This window comes from Mauremys reevesii, linkage group 9 (genome assembly GCF_016161935.1).
Source record: "Mauremys reevesii isolate NIE-2019 linkage group 9, ASM1616193v1, whole genome shotgun sequence".
NCBI lineage: Eukaryota > Metazoa > Chordata > Testudines > Geoemydidae > Mauremys > Mauremys reevesii.
Window position 1 is genome coordinate 13,050,096 of NC_052631.1, and position 27,902 is coordinate 13,077,997.

The following is a 27,902-nucleotide window of genomic DNA, read 5'->3' on the forward strand; positions in this document are numbered from 1 at the left end:
TAAAACAAACACAGAACAACAGGAGATTATGTCACAGGAAATAAAGTGCTGACCTGCAGCTGAAATAAGTACAACATAAGAATGTTAGATCTTGCATGAAAACCAGGACTCTGCCAATTATTGCTCCCATTGAAGTCAATGAGTTATGCAAGAACTTTGGAGGTCAGGATTAGAATTCAAAATGACCTTGACAAACTGGAGAAAGTAAATAGGATGAAATTCAATAAAAAAAATGCAAATATTACACTTAGGAATGAATAATCAATTGCACAAATACAAAATAGGTAATGACTGCCTAGGAAGGAGTACTGCAGAAAAGGATCTGGGGTCATTGTGGATCACAAGCTAAATACCTGCAATACTGTTGCAAAAAAGTGAACATCGTTCTGGGATGTATGAGCTGGAGAAGCAATTCTTCCACTCTACTCCACAATGATAAAGCCTCAGCTGGAGTATTGCGTCCAATTCTGGGCACCACAGAATGATGTGGACAAATTGGAGAAAGTCATGAGGAGAGCAACAATAATGATTAAAGGTCTAGAAAACATGACCTGCGAGGAAAGATTGAAAAAAATATGTTTGTCTAATAAGGAGAAAAGAAGTCCAAGGGGGCATGATAAGGCTTCAAGTATGTAAAAGGTTTTTATAAAGAGGAGGGTGATAAATTGTTCTCCTTAACCACTGACGACAGGACAAAAAGTAATGGGCTTAAATTGCAGCAAGGGAGATTTAGGCATTAGGAAAAACTTCCTAACTGCAAGAGTACCGTAGTTAAGCCCTGGAACAAATTCCCTAGGAGGTTGTGGAATCTCCGTCAGTGGAGATTTTTAAGAACAGGTTAGACAAACACCTGTCAGGGATGGTCTAGAAAGATAACATTTAGTCCTGCCTCAGTGCAGGGCACAGGACTAGATGACCTATCCTACATTTCTATGATGCTGTGATCTCAGCAAGAATGAGACAAGGCTCGACGAATGTTATCTGCACAGCACTTGTATGCACATTTATACACATTGTATAAGGTGGTGATAAAAAGTGCCCCTATGACAAAATGCAGAACCATTTGAGAAAATGCGTTAAACGTATACGCCTTGTGAGGTGCTAAGAGACCTCTACTCTATCTGACTTCACTGAGAATTGAGGGCACTGGTAGGATTGAGCCCTTAGTATCTACCTAGGCATTTATACCACATTCATCATCTTCATGGTGTCTGAGCTCCAGCAAGTCGACAGGAGGTATGGGTAACAGAAAGGGAGAGGCGGGTAGGATTAGATTAGAAATCAGTCTTGAACCTTAACCATGGTGAGCAGTAATAGTGAACATATAGGGTATATAATATAGGCAGTATATCTATAGCTAATATATATGGCCTTGTCTACACTGGCAGTGACGTGTAAGGTCCACATAGCTACATGCCACAGTGAAAAGCAGGCTGCATCCACATTGCAGGAGTCTTTTCCCACTGCCTCCCCCGTGCCAGAGCCTTTCCCTGCATCTAGGAAAGGCTCCAGCCTTAAAAATAGCAGTGTAGATGTGGGAAGCACTGCTTGGATGTGTAGAGAGCCAAATAGGGCACATACCCTAGGATTCTGGCCTGTCTTTATTCTACACGCCTAAACAGTGCCTCACTGTCTAGCATCACTATTCATACCTGTGCTCGGGTGGGGCAGGCGGTAGAAGCATGTAGTGCTTATACTCTACAGGCCACTGCAAGTGTAGGCATAGCCAAAAAATAGCTCTGTGTGTGTACATACACACAACGCCAATATAAATTAAAAGATGGACATATCTAACTATTTCTGTCACACCACAGGAAATGGCCTTTATGGAACTCATTTCAAGTGAAAAAAATAAGGTGATTAGGTTTTCCATTAGGAGAAAAGACATACCCATATTACCTCCCCAAACACAATGTCTTATCAATCTTCTTAGCATGTATGTGGAATAATTTAGGAACAGGGCTGAGATTCTGAGCCACCATACAGAATTAACTCTTTCCGTCTCATAGAAGGAAGTGTTCATAAAACAAATAGTCTCCAGAAATGTTAACATTGAAAAATAAGCTTAGTGATACTGAAGAATATTATTTGTACTATGTAAGTTATTTGCATTGCTAGCAGCACAGTGGCAGCTTCCATTTGCCTTACACTGAGAACACCATGAATAATTCAGTTCCTAGCCTCGATCCCTACATCGGTGACAAGAAATGGAAACTTTATTCATAACAGTATGCCTTTTTTTCTAAGCTTGTATATATTAATAGTGTACATCATTGTCCCCATCATGCCAATGCTGAGGTGCATTTATTAAAAATGAAAGCATTCAATAACTATTGCCAACAAATGGTCATAACACAAATCATTTCCCAGCATTAGCACCTTTTGCTCCTGAACAATACTATTTATAGATTGACAAAAAATTGAATTATATAGTTGAGACTTGAACTGCATCAGACTTGGCCTTGGGGTGGGGGGGACTTCAGCTGGAAGCAAATTCCAAAACTATTAAGAAAACTCTCCCTATTCTACTAGGATTTCAACAGTAAGGGTTATCAGTACAAGAGCATTGTGACAATTCCCAGCTGCCACGACAGAGCAGAGGGGAGGAATTCCTTGACTTTTGTCATTTAAGGATTTTTACACAACCACCACCTTCTGGAATTGTGCTCAGAACTAAACTGGGAGGTCTTGTATAGCAAAGTCCAAATGCTGGGTGTTCAAGTGAAACTATCATCTTTTAAAATTGGTGGCAATTATCTACACAACATGAAGCTCCTGAGTAGTCTTTAAAAAGGTAGCCACAATTTCCAAGGGGAAAAAAACTCCTGCCCTCTCTAGTCTCACCCATAGACTTCTATCACCATATTCCACTGAAGTATAACTCTCACATGCTTGTATTCATGCACACCTCTTTTCTATGGACTTGCTAAACTTTGCTGAAGTAGCCATGTGTCGGTGGGCCTCAAAATCTGGAGAAGCAAAGCTCTCCTTATTTGAGCCTTCTCTACCAACCTAAAGTAAATTTTTAGCCTTCGTAAAAAAATCCAAACACCAACCACGGAAAGTTCCCACACACACAAAAAGAAAAGACAAAAGAATTACTATGAAAGGTGTAAAAACAACGAGGAGTCCTTGTGGCACCTTAAAGCCTAACACATTTATTTATGCATAAGCTTTCGTGGGCTAAAACCCACTTCATCAGATGCAAGGTGTGTTTCAGTAGAGTCCAGTCAACATTAAAAAACAAATTACACTTTTTTTGCAAAGATAATAGTGAATGATAAAAGATTATGTGGTAACAGGGAATTGGCTGGGTCCCTTAGCTGCTCCTTTCTAGGATTTGTAATGTGTTTGTGTTTTAAAAGTGGTGTAGAACTTTTGTCAGGAAAGCGTAATTTGTTATTGAGTGGTCAGAGGTGAGGGTTAGCTACATTACACTGAAACACACTTTAAACCGTAAAGCTTTTGTTAACAATTTTATTTGGGAATCTAGAATTAAAATAAATTAGATGTAAATAGAAAAATAGGGAAGGAAAAAAAGTCCTATATGTAAATAATCTATCTAGGCTTTTGGGGGCAGGAACCATCTTTTTGTTAAGTATTTGGCATTAGGGTCTATGAGCAGGGCTCCTATGTACTTCTGCAATACAAATAATAATTTATGGTCAGACCTTATTTTAAGAGGTTAGAATAATCCCTACCAAAGGCTGACGCTTTACTGTTGTCTGTGTTAGTGAAAACAAAAGACCCACTGATTCTTACTTCTAAATAGACTTTCATAATACTACTGTAATTGCATGGTTACAACAATGTCTCTATGGGAGTATGAGGAAAAAAGACTAACTTGTCACAGCAGGCAGATGGATGAAAAACACTGTGTTTAAATGATTTAAATTAATATACAAAGACAAATTAAGATACAAGAGCTGGTCAGGAAAGGGAATTTTGTTTTGTAGAAAATTCTGATATTTCAAATTTTATTATGTTATATGCATACATAGTTTAATATAATATAAAAGTTGAAATTGAATTAATTAAAGAAACATAATGCAAATTAAGTGTTTCAACTGTTTCTAATTTAAAAATGTCATCAAAATAGACACATTCCCATGAAACATTTCAATCTAGATGGAAAAGTGTTTCAGCAAATATTTTTTCACCAGCTCTGTGAAACTGATACAAAGTTTTCACCATAATACTCCATAAGCTATATTTACTGTTCTCCTAGTCCAACAGACTACTAATATAAATCAGATCTGTATTAAATGTTTTCAAAGGAAAACATTGACATACAAATTGGACGTCTGATATTTTGATTATCTACTGGAACTGAAGAAAAGAAAGAGAACTCATAAATTATGCAAATTACATATACATAAACTCTGAAATTTTAGCTTGCTGGCTGTAAAATGAAAGGACATTCACAGAGATATGTTTATGTATCACAAGGAAATGTAATGCTTTCTAATGCCCCTTAAATAATCTTGATTAATTGAAAGAGACTTTTTAAATATTATTATCAGTGCACAAAAATGCTTGTTTGTTTTGTGTATGAAATAGTGTTAACCATAAAGGTCATGATACTGTAAATGCTAACACAGGGAATTAACTGCGTATGTACATAAAGTTGCTCACCGAGTAAGAGTCTGGAGGATTATACACTAAACATGCAAAATAATAAAAAGATATATTTCCTTGGAATATTTAATTAATTAAATTATAGGCATAATTTATTTTAAGGATTCTTTTTTTAGATGCTTCACATATATAGTGACATTCTTTCCTGAAATAAGATTATTCAGTCATTTCTTTCAAAATCAACAGACTGGCACATTTTTCAGAAGTTTAGCTGGTTCGAATTTAAACAAGTGCCTATGAAAAATATCCACATAACCATGTATTGGTATCACATAACGGAGTCTATTTAATTTTGATTTCATTGATTTACAACATACTCAGCCTTGATCCTGCATTCAAAAATGCAAAGGTGCAACCTTGACCTCACATGGTTCTCAGTGCAGGATCAAGGCCTATAACATGTAGGTGGAAGGTGACTTGTGTTATGCTAACGGGCAAAGATATACAAAGTCCAATCTTGTAATCTTCAATCCTGCAAATAGTCTCACTGGACCAGATTGGGGCTGGTTGGATGATCCCAGTGGGATTCTGCAAGAAGCTGTCACCATCTTGCAGTCCCAGTAGACTAGCCAGCTATAGTGACAGTCCCTGAGCTCTCCTGAAGACAGATACTGCTTCCTGTTAGCAGCCCTTGAATACAAGCATCCTAAAAGAGGACGTGTGTGAAAGACTTCTGATAAGCACTGTGCATCTTTGAGATAAATAATTCCAGTGATTCTTCTGGAGTGAGGCACCTCTGTACCACACAACACAGTTCTGTGGCTAACAACCACAACTGAGTCCATTGCCATAAACAGGTGTGCGCGTATATAAGGATAGACAGACCAGGGCTTTACATCCAATCTTTATCCAAACACAGGAACAAAATCTGCCATCAGAGACACGGGCAGGTTCCCATGAAAATGGCAGACTTAGTACTTCAGAGGGTTTATATCACCTGCACAATTCCATTTGCTTGAGGCTGCTGTTTTTTCAGTATGGTCACAGGGCTGGATTCTAATCTCACATACACCAGTTTTATGTCATTCTAACTCCATCAGTCTCAAAAGAATTACTCTTGTTGACACTGATGCAAGAGGAGAATCAGACCGCTCGTGTCCCAGCCTAGCAGTGTTCCCTGAACTCTTTCCCCAGAGCTGTACTTGCAATTATCTTTGTGACTGACTTACCACAGGCAAAAGTATTCACTGCACAAACCCAAGTTACTGCTTCTAATGATTCATGTGATCACACCTTCACAGCAAATTCTAACCTCTTAATTCCTGTGAAAAGCTAGCAGCACTCAAGGTGCTTGTAACATTGCTTTTGAAAAGAAAAAAAAAAGTACCTTTGTGTATACTAGTGTCTATCCTAAGACTGTTCAACGTAACATGGAGTACCTGGGCTTTACTTGCCGAATAAGGTTAAGGAAGTACTGGCTGCCTGCAATTCAGCTGAGAGGAAAAGCCCATGTCACACTCCACCCCTGCCATAACAAGTCTCCCACATCAGCAATTCTCTAACTAGCCACATCCAAATTGTGGCTTCCACATTCAAGTGTAGCTTAAAACAGCCAAGAGGTGTTATGGAAAGTGTTTCCACCCCTCTAGGCAGGGCTTTATTTACTACAGGGGTAGGCAACTTATGGCACACGTGCCGAAGGCAGCACGCGAGCTGATTTTCAGTGGCACGCACACTGCCCGGGTCCTGGCCATCGGTCCAGGGGCTCTGCATTTTAATTTAATTTTAAATGAAGCCTCTTAAACATTTTAAAAACCTTATTTACATTATTTACAACAATAGATTAGTTATATATTATAGACTTACAGAAAGAGACCTTCTAAAAACGCTAAAATGTATGACTGGCACATGAAACCTTAAATTAGAGAAAATAAATGAAGACTCAGCACACCACTTCTGAAAGGTTGCCGACCCCTGATTTAGTACGTACGCAGCTTGAAAGCACTCATGAACCCTGACTCCTATACTGAGAGTCATTCTTGCCTATGTGGTAAACTTCTAGGGAAGCAAAAAGATGACTGGACAAGGGGGAATGGTGAGAGAAATCGGGAGGGATAGAAAGCTGGAGGCTGGAGAGGATGACAGGTGGAGGGAGCTCTAGAGGAAGTGATGGGGGGGAGTCTATGCTTACGTGGGGGAGTGGCACCAGCAGCATGACAAAAAGGGTGGGGAGGCGGGTCAGAGAAGGCAAGAGCACAGAAAAATCAGAACACAATCTGGGAAGAAGATATGCTCAAATACCATACTGATGAGCTTGGTAAAAAAAAAAAAAAAAAAAGGATGGCGTGCACACTAAAGAAATGGAAAAGAAACACAAAATGTGTTACGACAACCACTAATGGGATGATATTTCTTTTAAAAATGAGCTGGCATGTGTGGACAGGGAAGGAAATACAATAAAAATAAAGAGTGCGACTGAGAGAAACATTCTGGGGCAACAGAAGGATAAATACTATTTTCAGTCATTTTATCCTGCTCTGCTTTCTTCTGTAATTATTCCCCAGTTTTATCTTATTGTGAAAGAAGAATGTTACAAGGATGCTTTATTGTGGGAGCACCATTTCTCACACCCAACTACCTCATCCCTGTCCCCATTACACAATTTTCAGTCTGTGATCTACATTACAAACGGACTTCAACTCTTACAGTTCCACATCTAAGACTGTGAATAGGTCACAACCCAGTACCATATGCCTTTGGTGTTCTGTCCTATCTAAACCTAGAAATTTAGGGCAATATTTTCTATCGTCTCTTAATTATTGCTAGTAATGTATGCAAATATTACAGTCCACATATATTGTTACCCATTTTTTATGTGCAAATGTCCATTTTTATGCACTGATGTAGGCTTTTACTTGGGCAAATAGGTGCCCTTGGACATGCTGCAGGCTTTACTAAGGATTCCAGGGACTGGACCCTATAGAAATATACAGAAAAGTGATTTCATCAAAAGAGCTAGGTCTGTTTTGAGACGTGTCATACTGTAAAGTCACAATTTTACTGGAAAAAGCCCTTCCTTTTAATATATTTTATATTTGCTTCTGTATGGCAACTACTGTACCTTGGAAGCACATGCGCTTTCCAACTGAACTGAACTGAGACTAGCAGCCTCTTATTGAAAGGCTATTGTAACATACAATTATTAAAATTGATTACTATTCAGACAATATCAATTTCATTATCCCTGATTGATTCCCAGCAATGCTCCTTAAGAGCCTTCATTCTTGTCGCTTCAGTTATGAGTGCTCCATGAACAATAGCTTAATACTGCACAACTAATTGCAGTCCTGCTGGTCTCAGCGAGATTGGAGGCAGTCTGCCTTATTAGCAGGCCTCAAGTAAATGGCTGTCATAGATGCTGACTACAGAAACCTGGGATATCACAGCCACACCAAATAGGGATGAAAAAAAATCAAATAAAAGCCTTCAGGTGCATGAGATTATGTACACAGGTCAGGATACTGTACTAACTGCTAATTGTTTCAGTGTATGTTCTGGAATTGAAACACTACACTTAAAAGTTGTGCCTGGAGAGCACAACGGATTTATGTTTTCCAGGAAGTGCATCCTAAAAAGAAGTTTGAGCACTTTGAAGATTCTGTGACAGAGAAGGCCTTGGGACATTTTCAAAAGAAACGACTTCCCAATGCTCACTACCGGGAAAATCCCTCACTTTTGGGAAAATGAATGTCAAACCCTAACTGCATTGTACTATATGATAAAGATGCTGAGAGCTAATAGAGTTAACTCAGTAGGAGCAAAACCCTTCTAGTTGTTCAAGCAATTAGCTGACATTCAGTGGATTCAGTATAACTAATTAAATTGCTAAGGGATTTTGTTCTGAAAGGTTTGCTTCTCAATCTCTCTCCAGCTATGCCCCTAGGACCAAAATTGCTGACTCTCCTCCTTGTTTTAGGTTACTAACATTGGATAGCAAAGAGCAGCCTTGTCTGGTTTCCGGATACCTTTGCATTTTGTTACTGAAAGCAAATGGCCTAAAATGTAAATAACTTGCCTGCTGAGTATAGTATGTGTGTGATTTTGTCAGATTCGGTTCCTTCAAGAAGCTAATAGGTGGCTGCAGCTGTGAGACTGGCAGGGGTGGCACTGTTTATGGAGACAGATGGCAAATAGGCCCGTGACCCAAAATGCTGCCACTTAGTCAATTTGTGAGAGAGTTACAGAGCGGTTTTCCTGCAGACAACAGAATATTCAAACATGTCTGGCCAAGTATGTTTAGTTATAGTCTAATGTAGAGTCCTGAGAGAGTGGGAGACCAAAAAAGGAGATGAGCACATAAAACCACCATGAAAAACTAGTACTGGAAAAGTGTAGGGCAACAAAAATGATTAGGGGTATGGAACAGATTCCTTGTGAGAGGAGGTTAAAAAGACTGGGACTGTTCAGTTTAGAAAAGAGACGACTAAGTGAGGAAATATGTTAGAGGACTATACAACCATGAGATGTATGGAATCACAGAACTGAATTGAATTGTAAGACTGGAAGGGCCCTTGAGAGGTTTTCTAGTCCAGTCCCCTGCACTCAAAGCAGGATTAAGTATTATCTAGACCATCCCTGGCAGGTGTTTGTCTAATCAGCTCTTAAGAATCTCTAATTACAGAGATTTCACAACCTCCCTAGGCAATTTATTCCAGTGCTTAACTACCATGACAGTTAGGAATTTTCTCCTAATGCATAAACTAAACTGCCCTTGCTGCAATTTAAGCCCATTGCTTCTTGTCCTATCTCCAGAGGTTAAAGAGAACCATTTTCCCTCCCTGTTCCTTGTAACAACCTTTTATGTACTTGAAATATGTTATGACCCCACTCGTATTCACTTCTCCAGACTAAACAAACCCAATTTTTTCAATCTTCCCTCATAGCTCATGTTTTCTAGACCTTGAATCATTTTTGTTACTCTTCTCTGGACTTTCTCCAATTTGTCCATAATTTTTTTGAAATGTGGCACCCAGAATTGGACACAATACTCCAGTTAAGGCCTAATCAGCTTGGAGTAGAGTGGAAGAATTACTTTTTGTGTCTTGCTTATAACACTCCTGCTAATACAATGAGAAAGTGAACAGGGAAGTGTTATTTACCCCATCACGTAACACAAGAACTGGGAGCTACCCAATGAAATTTATAGCAAACAGGTTTATAACAAACCTAAAGAAATACTTCTTTCCACAATACACAGTCAATTTGTAGAGATGCCAGGAAATGATGTGAAGGCCAAAAGTATAGCTGGGTTCAAAAAAGAATTAGATAAATTCATGGAGAATAGGTCCATCAGTGGCTATTAGCTAAGATGGTCAGGGATGCAACCCCATCTCTGGGTGTTCCTACACCTCTGACTGCCAGAAGTTGGGACTGGATGAGAGCGGATTGATCACTTAGCAGTTGCCCTGTTCTGTTCATTCCCTCTGAAGCATCTGGCACAAGCCACTGTCAGAAGACAGGATACTGGGCTAGATGGACCATTGTTCTGACCCAGCCTGGCCATTCTTATGTTCTTAATATTTTGTGATTCATAGACGGCTACAGTCTGTACCCATTTGTCATGTTGCAATGAAAACAATGCTCAGAACTGATTTTTCCAAACACTATTCATTTATCCTTCACCTAAGGATAGGTTGGTGACTTTGCCTCAGACTGTGTAAGGGTCAGTGCTTAGATGTGCTGCCCCAAGAACAGCCTAGGGAAGGAAATATGATTCAGAGAGTCACAATTCCCTCCCTGACTCCCCTATTGATTCAGGAAAGGGGAGGCATAATGCCAGCCCTTTATCAAGCAGTTTATTTCTCTTCTTATGCTTGTTCAGCTCATTCTAGTGCCTACTGGGAAATGTAGTATGTCACAAAAGCCCCCATTCCACTTGGGACTAACTTGCACCGCTTTAGCTGTCTATGAGAGCTGGGCAGGTACTCAATGGGCATGGACACTGGACGGACTGCCATCTAAGCCCTAACAATAGTTCTGCCACAACAAGGTTGAGGCACACTGGCAGGCTGATCTCAGTGCCCATGCTTTACTTGTTCTGTACTTAAAATAAATGACAGCTGTGCTACCCAAAAAACAGAGGTTATCAGAGAAAATGTACGTTGTGTCAAGATATTGTTACTGGGGGATGATTACATGCAGCGTTCTAAATTAAGCAAGAAAACAAATATGGTGTTCTGAATGATCACACAAGTTTATAGTATAGACTAACAGATGTTTTGCAGCATGAGCTAGCTCATGCTGCAAAACATCTGTTAGTCTATCCTCTGATACAAGTTTATAGCGAAGTACTGTATCTACAGGGCTTCTACACACTGATTTTAAGAATTAGTCCTTTTGGATTGGTTTTATTGTTATCAATTTTATTGATGCACCATAACGGTAGTGTTTATATAGAACACTTCCTCCACATCAAAATTAGGCATGCTTTTCTTTTTCACTGGAAACAAAGGACTTAGAAGACTGGGAAATTCCTCCTTTGTCTTCGATTCCATCACTGTTTGATCTGCACGTTTCAGAGACCAGTTAAGACATTTTTAGTGATTTAAAGAGTTTATAAACTGGTAATTTGTCCTGAATTTGTGATTTTCTTTCTATTTTCCCTAGCACAATACTACATAATATTAGCAAGAGGCAAGCTATAAGAAGAAAGTCATTAGGCTGGGCTGTCTTAGATAATAAGGAAATTTCACAAGGGACTAGTTACTTATTATGCCAATATGAATGCAAGACTCATTTGGGTTTAATTCATTACTATATCACACTGGTGTAGTGCTTAGGGAAATGATTTTTAAGCAATAGAATGCACTTCACTTATATAGGACATATCTAGAACACAAAATGATTTATCAAATCAAACATCTAAGCTTCATTTTTTAAAAGGTTATCGTTAAAAAATAATCAACTGTGGGGGCAAAATGCCTTCTGAGAACCACACTGTGGACCTGAGATACAAAATGTTGTGGGCTTGTGATGCTGAATACAGTCTTGAATCAACAAATTTTGGGTGAAATTCTGACCTTTTTGAAAGTCAGTGGGAGTTTCCTGATCATCGACTGTAACTAGCATTAGAAGGATTAAACTTACACTCTTGGACCTCCCTGCTTTATATTCAGATTTCACTATAACCAAACATAGTTTATAGATTGCAAGACCAGAAGGGACCGCTGTGTTCATGTAATCTGACCACCTGTATAACTCAGCCCACAGAACTTCCCCAACATAACTTCTAAAGCATATTGTTTAGAAAAAAAATCCAATCTTGATTTAAAAGTCGTCAGTGACAGAGAATCCACCACAACCCTTGGCAAATGGTTCCAATGGTTAATTACTCTCACAATTAAAACATGCATGCCTTATTTCTAGTCTGAATTTGTGTAGCTTGAATTTCTGGCCACTGGATCATGTTATTCCTTTCTCTGCTAGATTGAAGAGCCCATTATTAAGTATTTGTTCCCCATGTAGATACTTACAGATTGACATTAAGCCATCTCTTAACCTTCTCTTTGTTAAGATAAATAGATTGGGGTTCTTGAGTCTGTCACTATAAGGCATGTTTTTTAATCTTTTCATCATTTTCTTGTGGTTCTTCTCTGAACTCTCTCCAGTTTATCAACATCCTTCAATTGTGGGAAACAGAACTGGACACAGTATTCCAGCATGGTAACACCATTGCCAAATACAGAGGTAAAATGATCTCTTTACTTCTACTTGAGATTCTCCTGTTTATGCATCTAACCCTCACATTAGCCCTTTTGGCCACAGTGTCACACTGTGAGCCCATGTTCAGCTGATTATGCACCATGACACCCAATATTTATCAGAGTCTCCCTTCCTGTAAGTATGGCATATATTATTTGTTCTTAGCTGCATACAATTACATTTAGCCGTAGCAGAATGCATGCCGTTTGCTTGCACTGAGCTTACCAAACTATCCAGATCACTCTGAATCAGTGACCTGGTCCCTTCATTATTTACCATCTCCCCATTGTTTGTGTCATCTGCAAACTTTATCAGTAAGGATTTTATGTTTTCTTCCAGGACATTGATAAAAATGATAAATAGCATTAACCAAGAACCAATCCCTGAGGGACCCCGCTAGACGTACACCCGATGAATGGTGATTCCTGTTTACTGTTATATTTTGAGACCTGTCAGTTAGCCAGCTTTTACTCCATTTAATGTATGCCATGTTAAATTTACATACTTTCTAGTTTTTAATCAAAATATTGTGCAGTACCAAGTCAAATACCTTACAGACCTTTAAGTATATTACATCAACACTATTACTTTTAATCAATCAAAATTTTGATCCCATCAAAAGAAGATTTTCTGCATTATTATTGATAATTCTACCATTTCTATGTAGTAATGGACCAATACCATTGTTAGGATTCTTTTTATTCCTAATATACTTAAAAGCTCCATATTGTTCTTAACTCTGCTGGCCACCAGTTTCCCCTTGTGTCCCTTTGACTCCTTTATCAGTTTTATATAACACCTAGCTTTTGATTTATATTCATTACTATCAACTTCCCTTTTCTTTCTCTCTCTCACTCACATACACCCACACACCTAGAGAGTGAGAGCTACCTTCACTTCCTTTCTAAACCAGGCCTTTTTTTTAATCTGTATGACCTTGTGACTTGATAGTGAAATTGTGGCTTTTTGAACATCTAGTAAAGTGTTCTTAAACAATTCCCAATAAACATTCACATTTTTCTGATTAAATTCTTCCTCCTAGCTCATCTGGCCGACAGTGGTTTTCAGCTTTGTGAGACTGGCACTTTTCAATCACCAAGAAAATTTTATATAGAGATATATATATATATATATATATATATATATATATATATATATATTACTCGTTCTGACTTTATTCTGTTTGCATACTATAAATGTGATCAAGTAATGATCACTGATATTTAAGCTACCATTAATTTTTAGTTCTGTGATCCATTCCTCTTTGTCTGTCAAACGAGGTCTCACATTAATCCCGTCCAACTTTAGGAAAACAAACAAAAGGGCCACACTGATCTCCATAAGATATTAATACAAAGAGAAACAGAATGTAGATGATTCCTTTACACAAAAATTCACGAGAGACCCAGAGACATCCCACCTTTGAATATTAATAATCCATAAAATTCAGTGTAGATTTTCTTGCAGCCTTCTGAGTCTTGGATTTCTAGAGGTTTCCAAGAGATCCATAGGCCATATCCTCACTACCAGTTTTTTTAAACATATTCCTATCTTCTCCAAGTTATTATGCATGGGTATGGAGAGAACTGGGATAAGGTGAAGAGCAATATACCTCATGCAATTTTTTGGCTTTTTTTTTTAAAAAAAGTCTTTGTACTTGCACCTATATTTAATAGGCGTATTAATAATTAACACATATATAGATACTATGACCCCCAACCGACCGTATAGTTTGTGGAATGGAAATCTGTAGATTCACTTGGCTAGTGGCTGCCAAGGTGGGTGCTGATTTCAATTTCCAAAGAGCTAATAAAAAAGACCCCATCTTCAGTCTAAATGTATTTAAGCCACAAACTTTTCTTATGGAGGAACACTTAAACTTGCATTCTAGGAGGAGGCTGCAATACAGTAATGTGAATGCTCTGCATTCCACCATACACAACCACCAATACTACCATATACACCCACCCCCATTGGTATGACTGAGCCAGAGTTTACTGTCCTTTAACTGAAGGCTTCAAGACATATTCTCACAGGCCTTTGTGTAAGAAATGGTTTAAGGGTTTGAAGATTTTTTTTTCTTGTAGCATTTTAAGTCATTAACCTTAAGTTACAGATTGCATCAAATGACAAATCAAATCTTAAACGAGATGGATTTGTGAGATTCTGCAGGGAAGATCACCATCTGGGAGCAGGACCAAATGCCCCCTATAGTACAGTGAGTTACAACTATGCATTATTATGAAGGGATCTACACCTTTCTCTTGTAAAGCCCTAGCTGTTGCTATAGGGAAGGACAGTTTCACAGTGAAGAATGTAGTGAAGTTACTCTGTGGGTATGAAGGTTGTATGGAATGAGAAACAAAGGATAATTGCTAGTAGGAATTTGCTACCCCAAACAGAATGGGAGAAGAACAAGAGGGGGAAAAAATCCATCTCCCACGGTGTCATGAATAGTTAGTAAAGGGTTAAAGCATAGTACCTGGTGGGCACCCGACCTGAGGACCAATCAGGGAAAAGAATTTGAAATTTCTAGGAGGGAACTTTTTCCCTCTGATTCTGTGTCTTTTGTCTTTGGCCGTTTGGAGTTCAAGAGACCAGACGAGTTAATCAAGTCCCTACAAGTTCTACCTTTCTGAACTAAATTCTTCTAGCCAAGATAGTGAGTATTAGAAAGATACGTTGTGTCTTAACTAATAATCCTATGTTTGCAATTCTGTGTGTTTGTTATTGATTATTCTTAATTCTGCTTGTACTGGTTGTACTGAGAAGGAGAGGGGATTCTCTCCAGAACTTAGCAAGGTTATACCCTATGAGTGTCCAGCTTGGACTCATAGAGATTCTGTATTTTCTTTTGGTTCTCTTAATAAATTCTTTTCTTTTCTTTGGACTTGGTTAATTCCTTCCCTTGGGGAAATTCAGGGGAAGGGGAGGAGGGAGGAGACAGTCCTCCTGGGTTTGATTCGAGCAGTTGGAATCAGAAATCTCTCCAGAGAGGCTGGGGAGAGAGGGAAGAGGAGGGAGGGGGAAGGTTCCTCCTCTGTGAATTGATCTGTGTTCCCAGGGAGTGTCTTTGAAGGGAGACAGGGGGGAACAGAGGGGTGTCCCGATTCACCGAATAATCGGGTGGTGGCAGCGAGAAGGAATCCTACCCTAAGGGTTAGGGTGGGGGAAGAATACCTGTGGGTCCCCATCTTTGAACCCACAAGCTCAAAGTGGGGGTGAGACCCCATGACACAAGGTACTTACTACATGTTCCATTCTATGCATCTGATGAAGTGGGCTGTAGCCCACAAAAGCTTATGCTCAAATAAATTTGTTAGTCTCTAAGGTGCCACAAGTACTCCTGTTCTCTAAGCCGGTGGCAACTGTATTTAAGTTGATGGAAAATAGTTGATTGTGAGACTAGTTGAATGTGATATTAATTAAGTGAGATCCTGTAGTCATGATCTACCTGAACTCAGTATAGTATGGAATGGGATGACAGAGTTGGGTTTTAGATTTCAAGAAATCATAATTTGGAGAATTTAGAAATCTGATGAGTAAGGTACAACAGAAGGAAGTAGTAACATCCTTTGGTGTGGGAAAATGTTAAGGATTCCTAAGAGGCAGTCTAATTAAGGTATAACAGACTACAGTTTCTGTGATAAAAGAAGCAAATAGGCTAAGTCCAGTGTAGCTCCCTGAGGGGAAGCAAAAATATATGAGGGTAAATGAAAACCTGTCCTGGAAAGGGAAAATGAGGAAGCAGAAATATTCACATAGGCACAGCTTGCAGGGAAAGAGAAGGGCAGCAAAAACAAGTTAATGCTAGCCAAAGCAGTCCAGGGGATTCCATAGATATATCAAGTGAAAAAGTACTAGGGAGGAAGTGGAACCAATAATAAATTATGTGGGGGATGAAATTAAAGCTGAGATAGCTGAGCTAAAACTCCCTTGTCAAATCTGTCTTCACCATGAAAATTACAGAGGTTGAGATAATGAGTTACAGAAAGGAGAAGCAGTCAAATTAACCACTGATAAAGGACGGGTAAGGAAATAGTTAAAGAAAAATTTAAATATAAACGAATCAGCTAAGCTAAGGGCACAGCTACACTAGAGAGTTTACAGTGGTGCCACTGCACCGATGGAGCTGCGCTGCTGTAAGCTCTCTGTGTAGCCGCTCTCAGCCAACAGGAGGGAGCTCTCCTGGCATCTTAGCTACTCCAGTCCCCATGAGTGGCAGTAGCCATGTTGGTGGGAGAAGCTCTCCTGCGGACATAGCGCTGTCCACACCGGCGCTTATGGCAGTATAACGTACGTCGCTCAGAGGGAAGGGGTGGCACGTCCGTGTCTTCGGCGGCAGGTCCCTCAGTCACTCTCGGAGGGAAGGACCGAAGTGCCACCGATCGTGGCTTTATTTTATTTTCTTTTTTTTCGCTTTGCTGCTTGGGGTTGCAAAAAATCTGGAGCTGGCCCTGCCTTTAGCTCAAGGGATGTGGTAATCTTTGCTGTTGCAGGAAAAGATACTCAGTTTTACTCTACCATGAAGCCTATTTGGCATGGAACATGGAACAGCTGATTTCTATGGACCATGTAATCATTTGTTTCTGAAGCGTCACCAGTCGCTGTCAGAAACAGGATTTCAGGCTAAGGACAAACTTGATAGTTTCTGCTCCTATCAAGAACTTTGGAAGACAAGGAAGTCGCAGACTTCAGGTTAAAAAACTACAGCATCTCTCAGCCATCACCGCTGAAAATAACTCATTTGGTTTGTGAAACTTATTTTTGCTTTCCTTGGCAAAATAAACAGACCAATGTGCCAAATTCTGTCACTGGAAGACAGTCTGCAAAAAAATCAATTGTCTTATGAACTGATCTGGAAAGGAATGCAAGTTTTAAAACTGCTGTAATATTCCATAATAAAGTTCTGGTACTTGAGACATTTCTGTCAGTTAAAGCTGAAATTCCCACCTACTAGTCACAGCAAACAATATAATTATATTATATTATATTTCTCCTAACCAAATGCATTTGGTTTGTCAAAAATATAATACAGCAGAAAGGAAAACCATTCCATTTCAGAAATTATATTCAAATGTACAGCAGCATTCACTCAAATATATTAAGGACTTTGAAGAAGAGAGACATATTTTGGCTTCCTTTCATCCTTTGACGGTCTGGTCTATCTGCATGTTCTATGCCTAGCACAATGGGGCACCAATCTCGGTCCGAGCCTCTAGGCACTACTTTACTAAAATAATAAGTTAATAATAACAGTGATTTAATTCAAAGAGGGATGGCGAGGAATAAAATGCTTTATGATGTACTAAAAATAATACTTGCAATACACTCAAAATTAATTCTCGTTGACATTATTGCAAAAGCTCCTGTAACGTATATAGCAGAATGCACAGACAGCAGTAGCACACAAAGGTAGAACCATTCAACTCAAGCAATCGAAACACAGACTCTCTGAACTTTAAGACCATTCCAGATATTTTGGCTGTGTATTTTTCTTAAGTATCAAAAGTTGTGTTTATAATTATACTGTCAAGTTGTTTTCATTCTTGTACTATCACATTTCTATGGTGAAACTGAACCAACAAATCAAAAGGTTGTTTGCTAACTGGAAATCTTTCTCCATTACTGCCCTCCCCCTCCCCCCACACGTCTGTCTAAAATGCACATGAAATTCAATTATCTCTATCCTACCTCATAAAAATGAATCTTCATGACATGGCTGATTAGAATAGTCAGCATTACATATTTATGTTTATGGAAAATTCCTGCCTTTAAGCAGAGGTGAAAGTAACTTAAAAGGACTTCCCGGTACACCGGAGTCCTGAGTGGGGGCGTGGCCTCAACTGGAAGAGACGGGGCCTTTCAAGATTTAAAGGCCCTGGGGCTCCAGCTGTGGCTGGGAGCCCTAGGCCTTTAAATCACCCTAGAACTACCAGCTACACAGGCGGCTGGAAGCCCCAGGGCTTGGGGCGAATAAAAGGGCCTGGGGATCCCTGCAGAGGCCAGATCATTGGACCCTTTAAATCCCCACCCGAGCCTGGCTGCCGGAGCTCCCGGAGCTCCGAGCTGCGGCCAGAGCGCCGGGCCCTTTAAATCGCTGCCCAAGCCCGGCTACCAGAGCTCCAGTGGCACTTTAAAGGGCCCGGGGCTCTCTGCAGTGGCCGGAGCACCGGGCCCTTAAAATCCCCACCCAAGCCCAGCTGCCAGAGCTCCGGCAGGGATTTAAAGGGCCCAGGGCTCCCCATAGTAGCAGGAGCACTGGGCTGTTTAAATCCCCACCTGAGCCTGGCTACCGGAGCTCCGGTGGCGCTTTAAAGGGCCTGGGGCTCCCCGCAGCGGCTGGAGCCCTGGGCCCTTTAAATCACCGCCGCGGAAGCCAGTCCAATCCAGCACAGCGTCGTACTGGCTCTTGCCGGTACACTGTACCAGCTTATTTTCACCTCTGCCTTTAGGGATCAGTTCAGTATTTAAAGGATAAATGCATACATTATATTTATGCAGGAATTTGGTTTAAGTGCAGCTACTCTGGCTGTATTTTTAGATTACTGCAGAGAATAAAATACTGCAAAATATATTCATAAGTGTTCATTTGCACAGAAACCTCAAATTCACTTTGATGGTATTTACAATTGCAACCCTTATATTTTTGTTTTCCCACAAACATTCATATGAACTTTTATTAGTCTCATTTATTGTTCACAAGAAATTATAGAGTGGGGAGGTGCTTAAGAGAGTTCAGGACTGCACTTGCATCTGGACTGAATTAATCTAGCATCTAAAAGGTAACTGACACTTAAAATCTATTTAGATGAGTTAAATTGGAGTCCAGAGTATGGTATTGTATTCCTATTGGCTAGAGATGCTTGGGAGCTGTTGCAACTCCTGTTCAGGATTCTGGAGTCTTGTCTCTACAAAGGGAGAGCACCTTCAGGAAGCTGAGAAGAATGGCCCTGAAGATCTATGATTCCTTGAAATTCTGTTTTCTTTCTTTCTTTCTCTCTTTTTGATTATTAAATGTCAGCATTTTCAACCCTATCCTTTAGTTCAGGGGTAGGCAACCTATGGCACGCGTGCCGAAGGCAGCATGTGAGCTGATTTTCAGTGGCACTCACACTGCCTGGGTCCTGGCCACCGGTCCGGAGGGCTCTGCATTTTAATTTAATTTTAAAAACCTTATTTACTTTACATACAACAGTAGTTTAGTTATATATTATAGACTTATAGAAAGAGACCTTCTAAAAACATTAACATGTATTACTGGTACGCGAAACCTTAAATTAGAGTGAATAAATGAAGACTCAGCACACCACTTCTGAAAGGTTGCCGACCCCTGCTTTAGTCTTTACTCAAAAATATTCCCACTGAAACCACTTGTTAGGAAACCAAGCTAATGTTTTGTGGTTCCTCAATACACAATGTTAACAATAAACAGATTGAGTGAAATTCTTGCACCACTGAAGTCAATGCCAAAGTCCCATTGGCGTCAATGGAGCCAGAAAGTCACCCATTGTGCTGTATCTTACATTATTGTTTCCTGTAAAATATTATAGGGCCAGGGGAAAATATACTGAAGATGTAGGGAAAGAGAACTGACATATTTTACAGTACAGTACAAATGATATACTGCTGTTCCTTAGTTTGGGTAAGTTCAGTTTACTCATTATAAACACCCTTCCTACTTCCTCCAGGCCACACATACAGTTCACCTAATCATACATACAGTTCACTTAACCAAAGTTTAGCCAAAGTTTAGGCCTTAGGCCATTTTCCTCCACAGTACCTACCGTGGTATTTTTGAAAATCCCACTAGATGCCTATCTGCGTCTGCCCTAACCACTGGATCAGCCTTCTCCAGCTATACACAGTATGGTCTGTCCCTATAACTTTCTTCAATCTCTCTCTCAAAGGAAATTATGAAGACAAGTTAAGCCATTAACAGGTGTAGTTCCATTAGGGTCACAATATTTGATTGTTGTCAATGGAGTTGTGCCTGTTTATATCAGGGCTGCATTTAGACCATAATATGTTTCTTTCATAAAAATGTATTTAAGCAATTTAATATTTAGACAACTTAGAAGGTTCTACCGGTATAATTTGTCATGGTTTCTATGGCATTGAACAATGAGAAGGCGGAACAAAATAGTTTATTTTACAGTGAGCCTTTGTTGCCTGTCAGGGATCTGAGATGATCTTAGTCCTGCTAAAAGATTGGACCATTTACAGGCACTAGACAGATTTCTATTCTTATTGTGCATGTTTTTCAGTATTTCCCTACTGGGGGTTTTAAATTCTTTAGGAAGATAATCCTTACCTAGGCTGTGTCGCTAATTAGAACATTTAACCAAAGCCAACAATTACAACTGTGCTAAATCGCACTGAAATTTTACATTGAGAATGTTCCATGGGAAAAAAGGTCTAAAGCACAGAGGATAAAAGCCAAAACAGTATTTTATTGTCTGAAGATCTCTAGCATTCTGTCTGGTGGGTTAGGGTAGTATCCACGCAGGAGGCAGGAGGCCAACATTAGACTCACAGAAGTCCTACATAGTGGCTGATCTCAGGTGTCACAGATGGAGCCATTGCACAGGGATGTCCGTGCACCCCATTTTCACCTCAGAAAAGATCTCTTTACTGGCCCTGTACGGTTTAGTGAGGACAGACTCAGTCAGAGCAGGACCACTGTTTCATATTTAAGTGGATCTAGTTGCCTTATACCCCATAGAACCTGTGCAGAGAGCATACAGCTTCTATTCACATGAGGCCCACTCCCTAACCCTGTGTTCGGCAGGTGAGTTTTACTGCACCCACACAGAATCTGAGCCAAAGCTCAATCAAATCAATAGAAGGCTGTCAACTAACTTCAATGAGTGCTGGAAAGGTCCACAAAGTATATCTACACTGCAACAAAACACCTGCAGTGGGCCCGTGTCAGCTGACTTGGGCTTGCAGGGCTCGGGCTGTGGGGCCATAAAATTCAGTGTAGATGTCCGAGCTCAAGCTGGAGCCCAGGCTGTGGACTCCACAAGGGGGGAGGGTCCCAGAGCCTGGAAGTCTACACTGTAATTTTATAGCCCCATATCCCGAGCCTTGAAAGCCCGAGTCAGCTGACCCAGGCCAGCCACGGATGTTTTATTAGATACCATAGGGTCCAAACATTCAAGCTTTAGGCGGGTGCAGCAAGTTCTTACTCTGGCCCTCACCAGGCATAGAGGTGATACAAATGTTGTTAATGATTAGATTTAAACCATCATGAACTATATCAGCTTTCTTTCCTTCTAAATCTTATTCAGGATTGTAAATACAATCTTTTCTCATTGTTGAGTCTGGGCCAAGAAGTAAGTTAGGAAAATTAAATTAATGCCATTCAACCCTAGCATTTGGAAAAGGCAAGTTAAGCAGCTTCCAGTTATTCTAAGTAATTCAAAGTACATTTGAAAAAAATCTTACAACAATATATAGTCCATCTTGTCAGTTTGTTTTCAAGCTACATGTACGATGTGTTCTATATTGTTTATACTACATATGAATGGATTTCCTTGCAATAGCTCTGAGGCTTGCCAAACAGATGTTGAGAGAAAGCAACTTAAAACATTCAATTTACAAAACAGAAAACTCAGTTTTTCTAAGGCCAACATTTTGGTCTGAGACCATCTTTTGGATAATAATGCGTACTAAAAACTGTGTGTATATATATATATATATATCTGATAGAGAATTGATAGCCAGCCACTCAAAACTCTTGTCCGATAATACTTTATCAAAAGACTGATGCTACTGTAATGCCGACAGACCCCGGTCGGCGGCAGGTGGGATTGAACGGGGGACCTCTGGAGCTTAATGCATGAGCCTCTTCCGCATGAGCTACAAGCCACCTGGCTTTTAACGAAAGCTGTACAGCAGACTCATTTAATCTCTCTCTCTCTTTAAGTGGTCTTGATGCCATTAAATGGGACAGAACACCACACCCAGGAGGTGTGTGGGTTACATACTTCCCCTAGCTGAGGAAGTGCATCTCGAGCTTCAGAGACTTCCCACTTGAAATCCCGGACGAGACCCCACTTGTAACACCGACAGACCCCAGTTGTCGGCCGGCGGGATCGAACCGGGGACCTCTAGAGCTTAGTGCTTGAGCCTCTTCCGCGTGAGCAAAAGGCGGACTGGCTCTTAGCTAAGGCTGTAGAGCAGATCCATTTTAATTCTTAGTGGTCTCAGTGCCACTAGAGGGGACACAGCACCACATCCAGGAGGTGTGTGGGTTACACTACCACAAAGAAAAGCAACAACCCCTCAAAATTAAACAGGTTAAACAAATAACAGGATAATAGCTATATAAACATTCCCATTCAGATTCTCCATAGGGTCCAAACTATCTGGGTCAAGCTCTCTCTATATAAGGTCCAGATTTTCTTTCCAAGCTCCAATCCTGCTACAAATCAGCAATCAGACTTGCCAGTGTCCTGCTTCACAAGAGTGTAACATGCGAAGCTCGGCTCAAAGGTATGCAAAACCTCTTGTCTTCAGCTGCAGAAAAATGGTCAGAACCTCCGAACATATCAGGCCTGATCCCATACTGTGATACCACAGTGATGTGTCCTGTATAAATAGTTTGATCAATGGCTACTTCCCCAATAAAAAAATCAGTGGTTTTCATAAGTGTTTTGCAGTATAGCCCACCCTCAGAATTCAAAGGCTATAAACTAGTCCCCAAAAAAACATGATATTGGCTTTAAAAACATGATATTTGGGGAAAAAACATGTCAGTCTTTTTATTTGCCTACTGGTTTGGGGACCTTCAGTGTTCACATTTTCAATCTTGTCTTTGTATCCATGCGGATAGGATCTTTCATATTTAAAAAAGTAAGCCAAGATTCCCAGGTAATCACCTGTCTCCTGGAACTAGGGCTTTAAGAAAAAAACATCAAAGATCATGAGACATGACATAAAATCATGTCAGTTGTCAACACTGGTTTTGAGTGAGCAAGGACTGAATCCAAAGAGATGATATTACTCTATATTTCATTATACCCTTGCTTCTACTATCCTCCATGCATCAACACTGAACTATCTGGAGGGTGTCTGTGTACATATACACACTTGTTTGCTTTTAAATAATTACCACCTTTACATCAGAATCTAGAGATCTGTCAGATAAATATGGCTACCGCCCAAGACCTTTTTTACATAATAAACCTATAAAAAGACTGCCAGCTTCAGCACTTGCTTTGAATGGTCTGAATTTGTCAATCTGTGCACATCCAAAATCATTTCAGTGTTTAACAAAATAATGTTCCCAATAAAAATAATCCCCCTTTTTACAATAGGATTTGGGTCATTATGGAAGTATTTTTTTAACAAAGTTCTGCATTCATTTTATACATTTTTTTCAAATCATTCTAAGTCCCTTACAAGTGTATCTGACTCAAGTGTCACAAACATCATGAGAAAGTTGAACACAAGCAGCTGAATTAATGTTTGCAAACAACACTGTATAGAAGAAACAAAAGATTAAAAGAAAGTGTTTACATATTAACAGAAACATTAGCTACCAGTGCTAATAATAAATCTTAAAGGTACATACCTGAAAATCTTTTGAATATTTTCAGCTTTGATTTCCTTGAGAATCTCCTGGTAGAAATGAGGATAACTTGGTTCTGAAGAAGTAGGGGAAGGAGGACATTTTTTGTGTGCATAATATCCTATTAAAATTCCAAAAATAAATAAAATCAAAACAGTGCAAAATAGTTTAAATATCCGACAAAAGTTGCAGCGGTTGCTCTTTGGTGCGGGTCTTGTATAATGTGACACATAGTCCGGGTCTTCCTGAAGTCGCTGAAATCTTCCTTTAGGGGATGCTGAGGGCTGAATAGGTTCGAGATCAATGTTAGTATTTTGTGAATTTCCCGAATGGTGATCAACTGTGCCATCCAGTTGGAAATGGTCAAAGCCAGGCTCCTCTAGCTCTTTTTCCATGTCCCATTCTAGTTCCAATGTGGTGGCCTGGAGGTCATCGTTGTCAAGGTATTGAGAGTGCCCCTGTATTCTCTGGTCTGCATTCACTTTGCGATAAGCCATCTTTTTACCTATTAAAAAATGACAGAAAGCAGTGTTTAAATATTCATGTGCGTCAGTTCTGTCATCATATGCAATAGTGTGTGACTCTCATCACACTTAGAGGGATGTGTGTGTCCATATTTAAAGGAAAAAATTGAGTCCACAATGTTGCATTCTTCCTAAGCATAACCTTCTTTAATTTTCTTCTCAGTGTCATTATACTGTCAGTGTTTCTATTAGCAATTCCATTTGGTATTAAAGCAAAGATTATAATAATGGTCATAGCATATTAAAAAGCATGAGAATGTAAGGAATATTCCAGTACTAACAAGGGAACATACAAGTTGTCCTAGTAGTTTTTTCTGCATCTTTAATTTCTGTCGTTCTCTAATATAGCATTAATCCAGTGAGTACAAATGTTATATTTTCAAAATGTCCAAAACAAGTATTTATCAATATACTTCAACATCTTTTTGGCGCTATTGCACATGGCACATGTCAATTTTTGTACACAGATTTCATTTCACTTGACATCTAAATCAATCATGCTGCTGAAGTAAAATACAGTGTCTAGCACAATGGGGTCCTGGAACATGTCTAGGACTTGTAGGCCTTATGGGTAATACAACAAATAAATAAAAATAAAGTTAAAGAAAATATTAATAAAATAGCTTTATTTGTCTGACGGCAAAGGCAAGGGAATGCAGAATTAAAGTTTGAAATTTGAGGGTGACACTCAACTTTACTTACACGTCAATAAAAGGCTTCCATTTGGATAGACTATTCTATTATTTACAGGTATTAAAATGCATAGTTTCTGAATGACTGATGAATTTACTTAGAAATTGTCCCAGCTGCTTTGCTCCAGTTAGTTTTTCCATTTTAATGAATCAAAATTACTGCCAGGTTGGGATTCTTACCTAAAGCATTTACTTAATAGTAAAGCATAACTCTAGCAATTCTAGACATTTCCACAGCTGTGTGAGCCTTCTAAGTGGAACTCTGACCTCTAATACAAACATTCAAAGTCAATTCTCTACAAATCATTTTTAAACTGACTGCAGTGATGAGGCTCAGTTTTCATCCATACTTTGACAATAGACATTCCATCACATGAGAATCAGCAATTTAATGCTTTTCAAACATCAGACAGACTCATCAATTAGAATGAAATGCAGATACACATATTAACTCCTCACAATGATAGATATCTGAGTGACATCCGCACTGCTACCATCCTTGTTGCACATTAATACATTTTCTTGATCTAAGACCTTGCTTCCAGATGGCATTTTCTGGGTCACATACTGGAAGAACCCACTTTATATGACAAAATAGAAAAAGAGTTTAGCAATAATCTTTGAAAAGAACAAAAGATTACAAAACACGATGATCTACTGAAACAGCCTATCATACTTAAAAAAAAAATTGACTTGCTCTATACAGTATCTAATTTACAAATCCTGTTTCCCTACAGAACAGCTGCCATTTCAATGTCCCTTTCCTAAAAACAGACACAGCAGACAGGCTTACAACAACCAACAGGATACTCACTTAAGTTATACTATACAGGATTTTATAGCACAGCTCCCACATACATTTTGCACCCGATCCTTCCATCCCTACTCAGACAAAACTCCCACTGACTTCAGGGGAAGTAGATACAGATGCTAAGATATGACCCAAAACAACATTTTAGAGGGTCAAGGTTACAGTCAGATTAGCAGCCAATTAGAGGAGCTTAAGACCATGCTTGAAAGGGATCAGCAGTCTTCCCAACTTTCAAGGCTGAAAGTCCATTGCCAGTTTTACCTAAGGCTACTGCAGTATCTGCATCATACACTTGTATTTCTCAGTTACCAGTGTACTACTCAGTTAGTTACTACAAGGGAATAACTTCAATATTGCAAATATAGGGGTTATCTAACTGCAAACATTTGGACCATGATTTACCCATAGACTTAGCTTTACGCTTGCATGTAGTCCCACTGAACTTCTTAAATGACTGGAACAACTTTAGATCAGAAAAAATAAGTCTTTGAAAGTCTGATTTGCTTTTAAAGGAATACAAACACAAAATGTACATTTAATTAACCTTTTAAAAGAAATTGACACAACTCAGAGTTCAAATAAAACATGCCTGTCTTAACCCATTCAATTTTGCTGGGATGGGACATTGTTTTTTTTTATTTTAACAATGACCTGGAGTGATGTTCTTGAAAATCTTGCTATTGGTCTTAGATAAACAAGGGCTTGATTGTGCAAGGTGCTGAGCACTGTACCCTCCATCTAGCAAAGCATGTAGGCATGTGCTTAAAATTATGCATGTGCTTCAGTGCTTTGCAAAACAACATCCAGAATCCCAAGAAGGCCCTGATCCTGCAAAAGCTCTCTCACACATTTAATTTTATGCATATGAGTAGCCTCACTGGGTCTCAAGCTCCTTTGTTAGGGGTGGGACTGGGTTGCATATCATCAAAATACAATGGTCACAATTAAAAACAGTCAGCCCTTATGGACAGCTGCCAAACCACAGGATCTTTGCAGACCTGTATTTTATTGATTTGTTTGATGAATTAATATAAGCTTTTGTGTATATGTTCCTTTAAACACAAACCAAAACATTCATTTTTTTTTTAAAAAAAAGCCATTTCAATCAATTAAAATGTCAGCATTCCACAACAGGTAGAAAAAGAAATAACTACCGTATGTCAGATCGTGTGGTGACAACTGTCACTAATTGCTAACTTTTTATGGTGGCCACTGTATGTTGGCAGTATGCAATTAGTGTATGCATTTATGACATTTAAAATGTATGTTTCAATTGAATCTATATTAATAAAGGTCATTTAAATATCAACTTAAGCACACCATAAACATTTCTTTAAATTGTTGTTACTCTGCATAAACAGTAACCACCTTTTCTTGAAATTTAATAGCTCAGCCATTTTATTTTTACTCAAAATACGACAACCAGTTAGACCATTTACTAGATCAGGGATCGGCAAACTTTGGCATGCGGCCCGTCAGGGAAATCCGCTTCCCTCTATACTCACCATAAGAAATAGTGTGGGTGGTTGGAAAAGATTACTTTTAATAGTGTTTTTTCATCCTGATTTTTGGCATGTCATTGGTGGTTTGTCTCATTGTTCTTTATCCAGATTGTTTTTGTTGTTATTGTTTTAAGCCCTTCTAATGATTTTGTACCTACGACTACTGTATCATCGGTGGGAAGACAATATCGAGTCTCCTTACGGGATTTTAGCTCAATATTGCCGCAGTTATGGAAAGTTAAAGTGCCTCCCCTCAAATCTAATACAATGTCAGCTGTTTAAAAGGAAAACAGCTGCCCTCATTCCTGAAATCAAAATACTACACACACAAGGGATGGGAAGTTTAAGGTAGTAGAGGGTCACAAAATCCACTAAAACCCTTTGGTGGACCAAGGTTGGGTGATGCAGGAGGGTTGGGAGCATTGGGTTCTGCCATGCTGGGTTATGTGGGCAGAG

At 39.3% G+C, this 27,902-nt stretch overlaps 1 protein-coding gene across 1 annotated transcript in view; it reads right to left on the minus strand.

Annotated features, from left to right (window-relative positions):
• The window catches only part of NAALADL2 (N-acetylated alpha-linked acidic dipeptidase like 2), a 651,889-nt gene that overhangs the window by 487,516 nt on the left and 136,471 nt on the right, over positions 1–27,902 (minus strand). Inside the window, exon 2 of the mRNA XM_039489638.1 lies at positions 23,921–24,422. Coding sequence (XP_039345572.1) covers positions 23,921–24,422 — 502 coding nt within the window. The remainder of the gene's footprint in view (positions 1–23,920; positions 24,423–27,902) is intronic.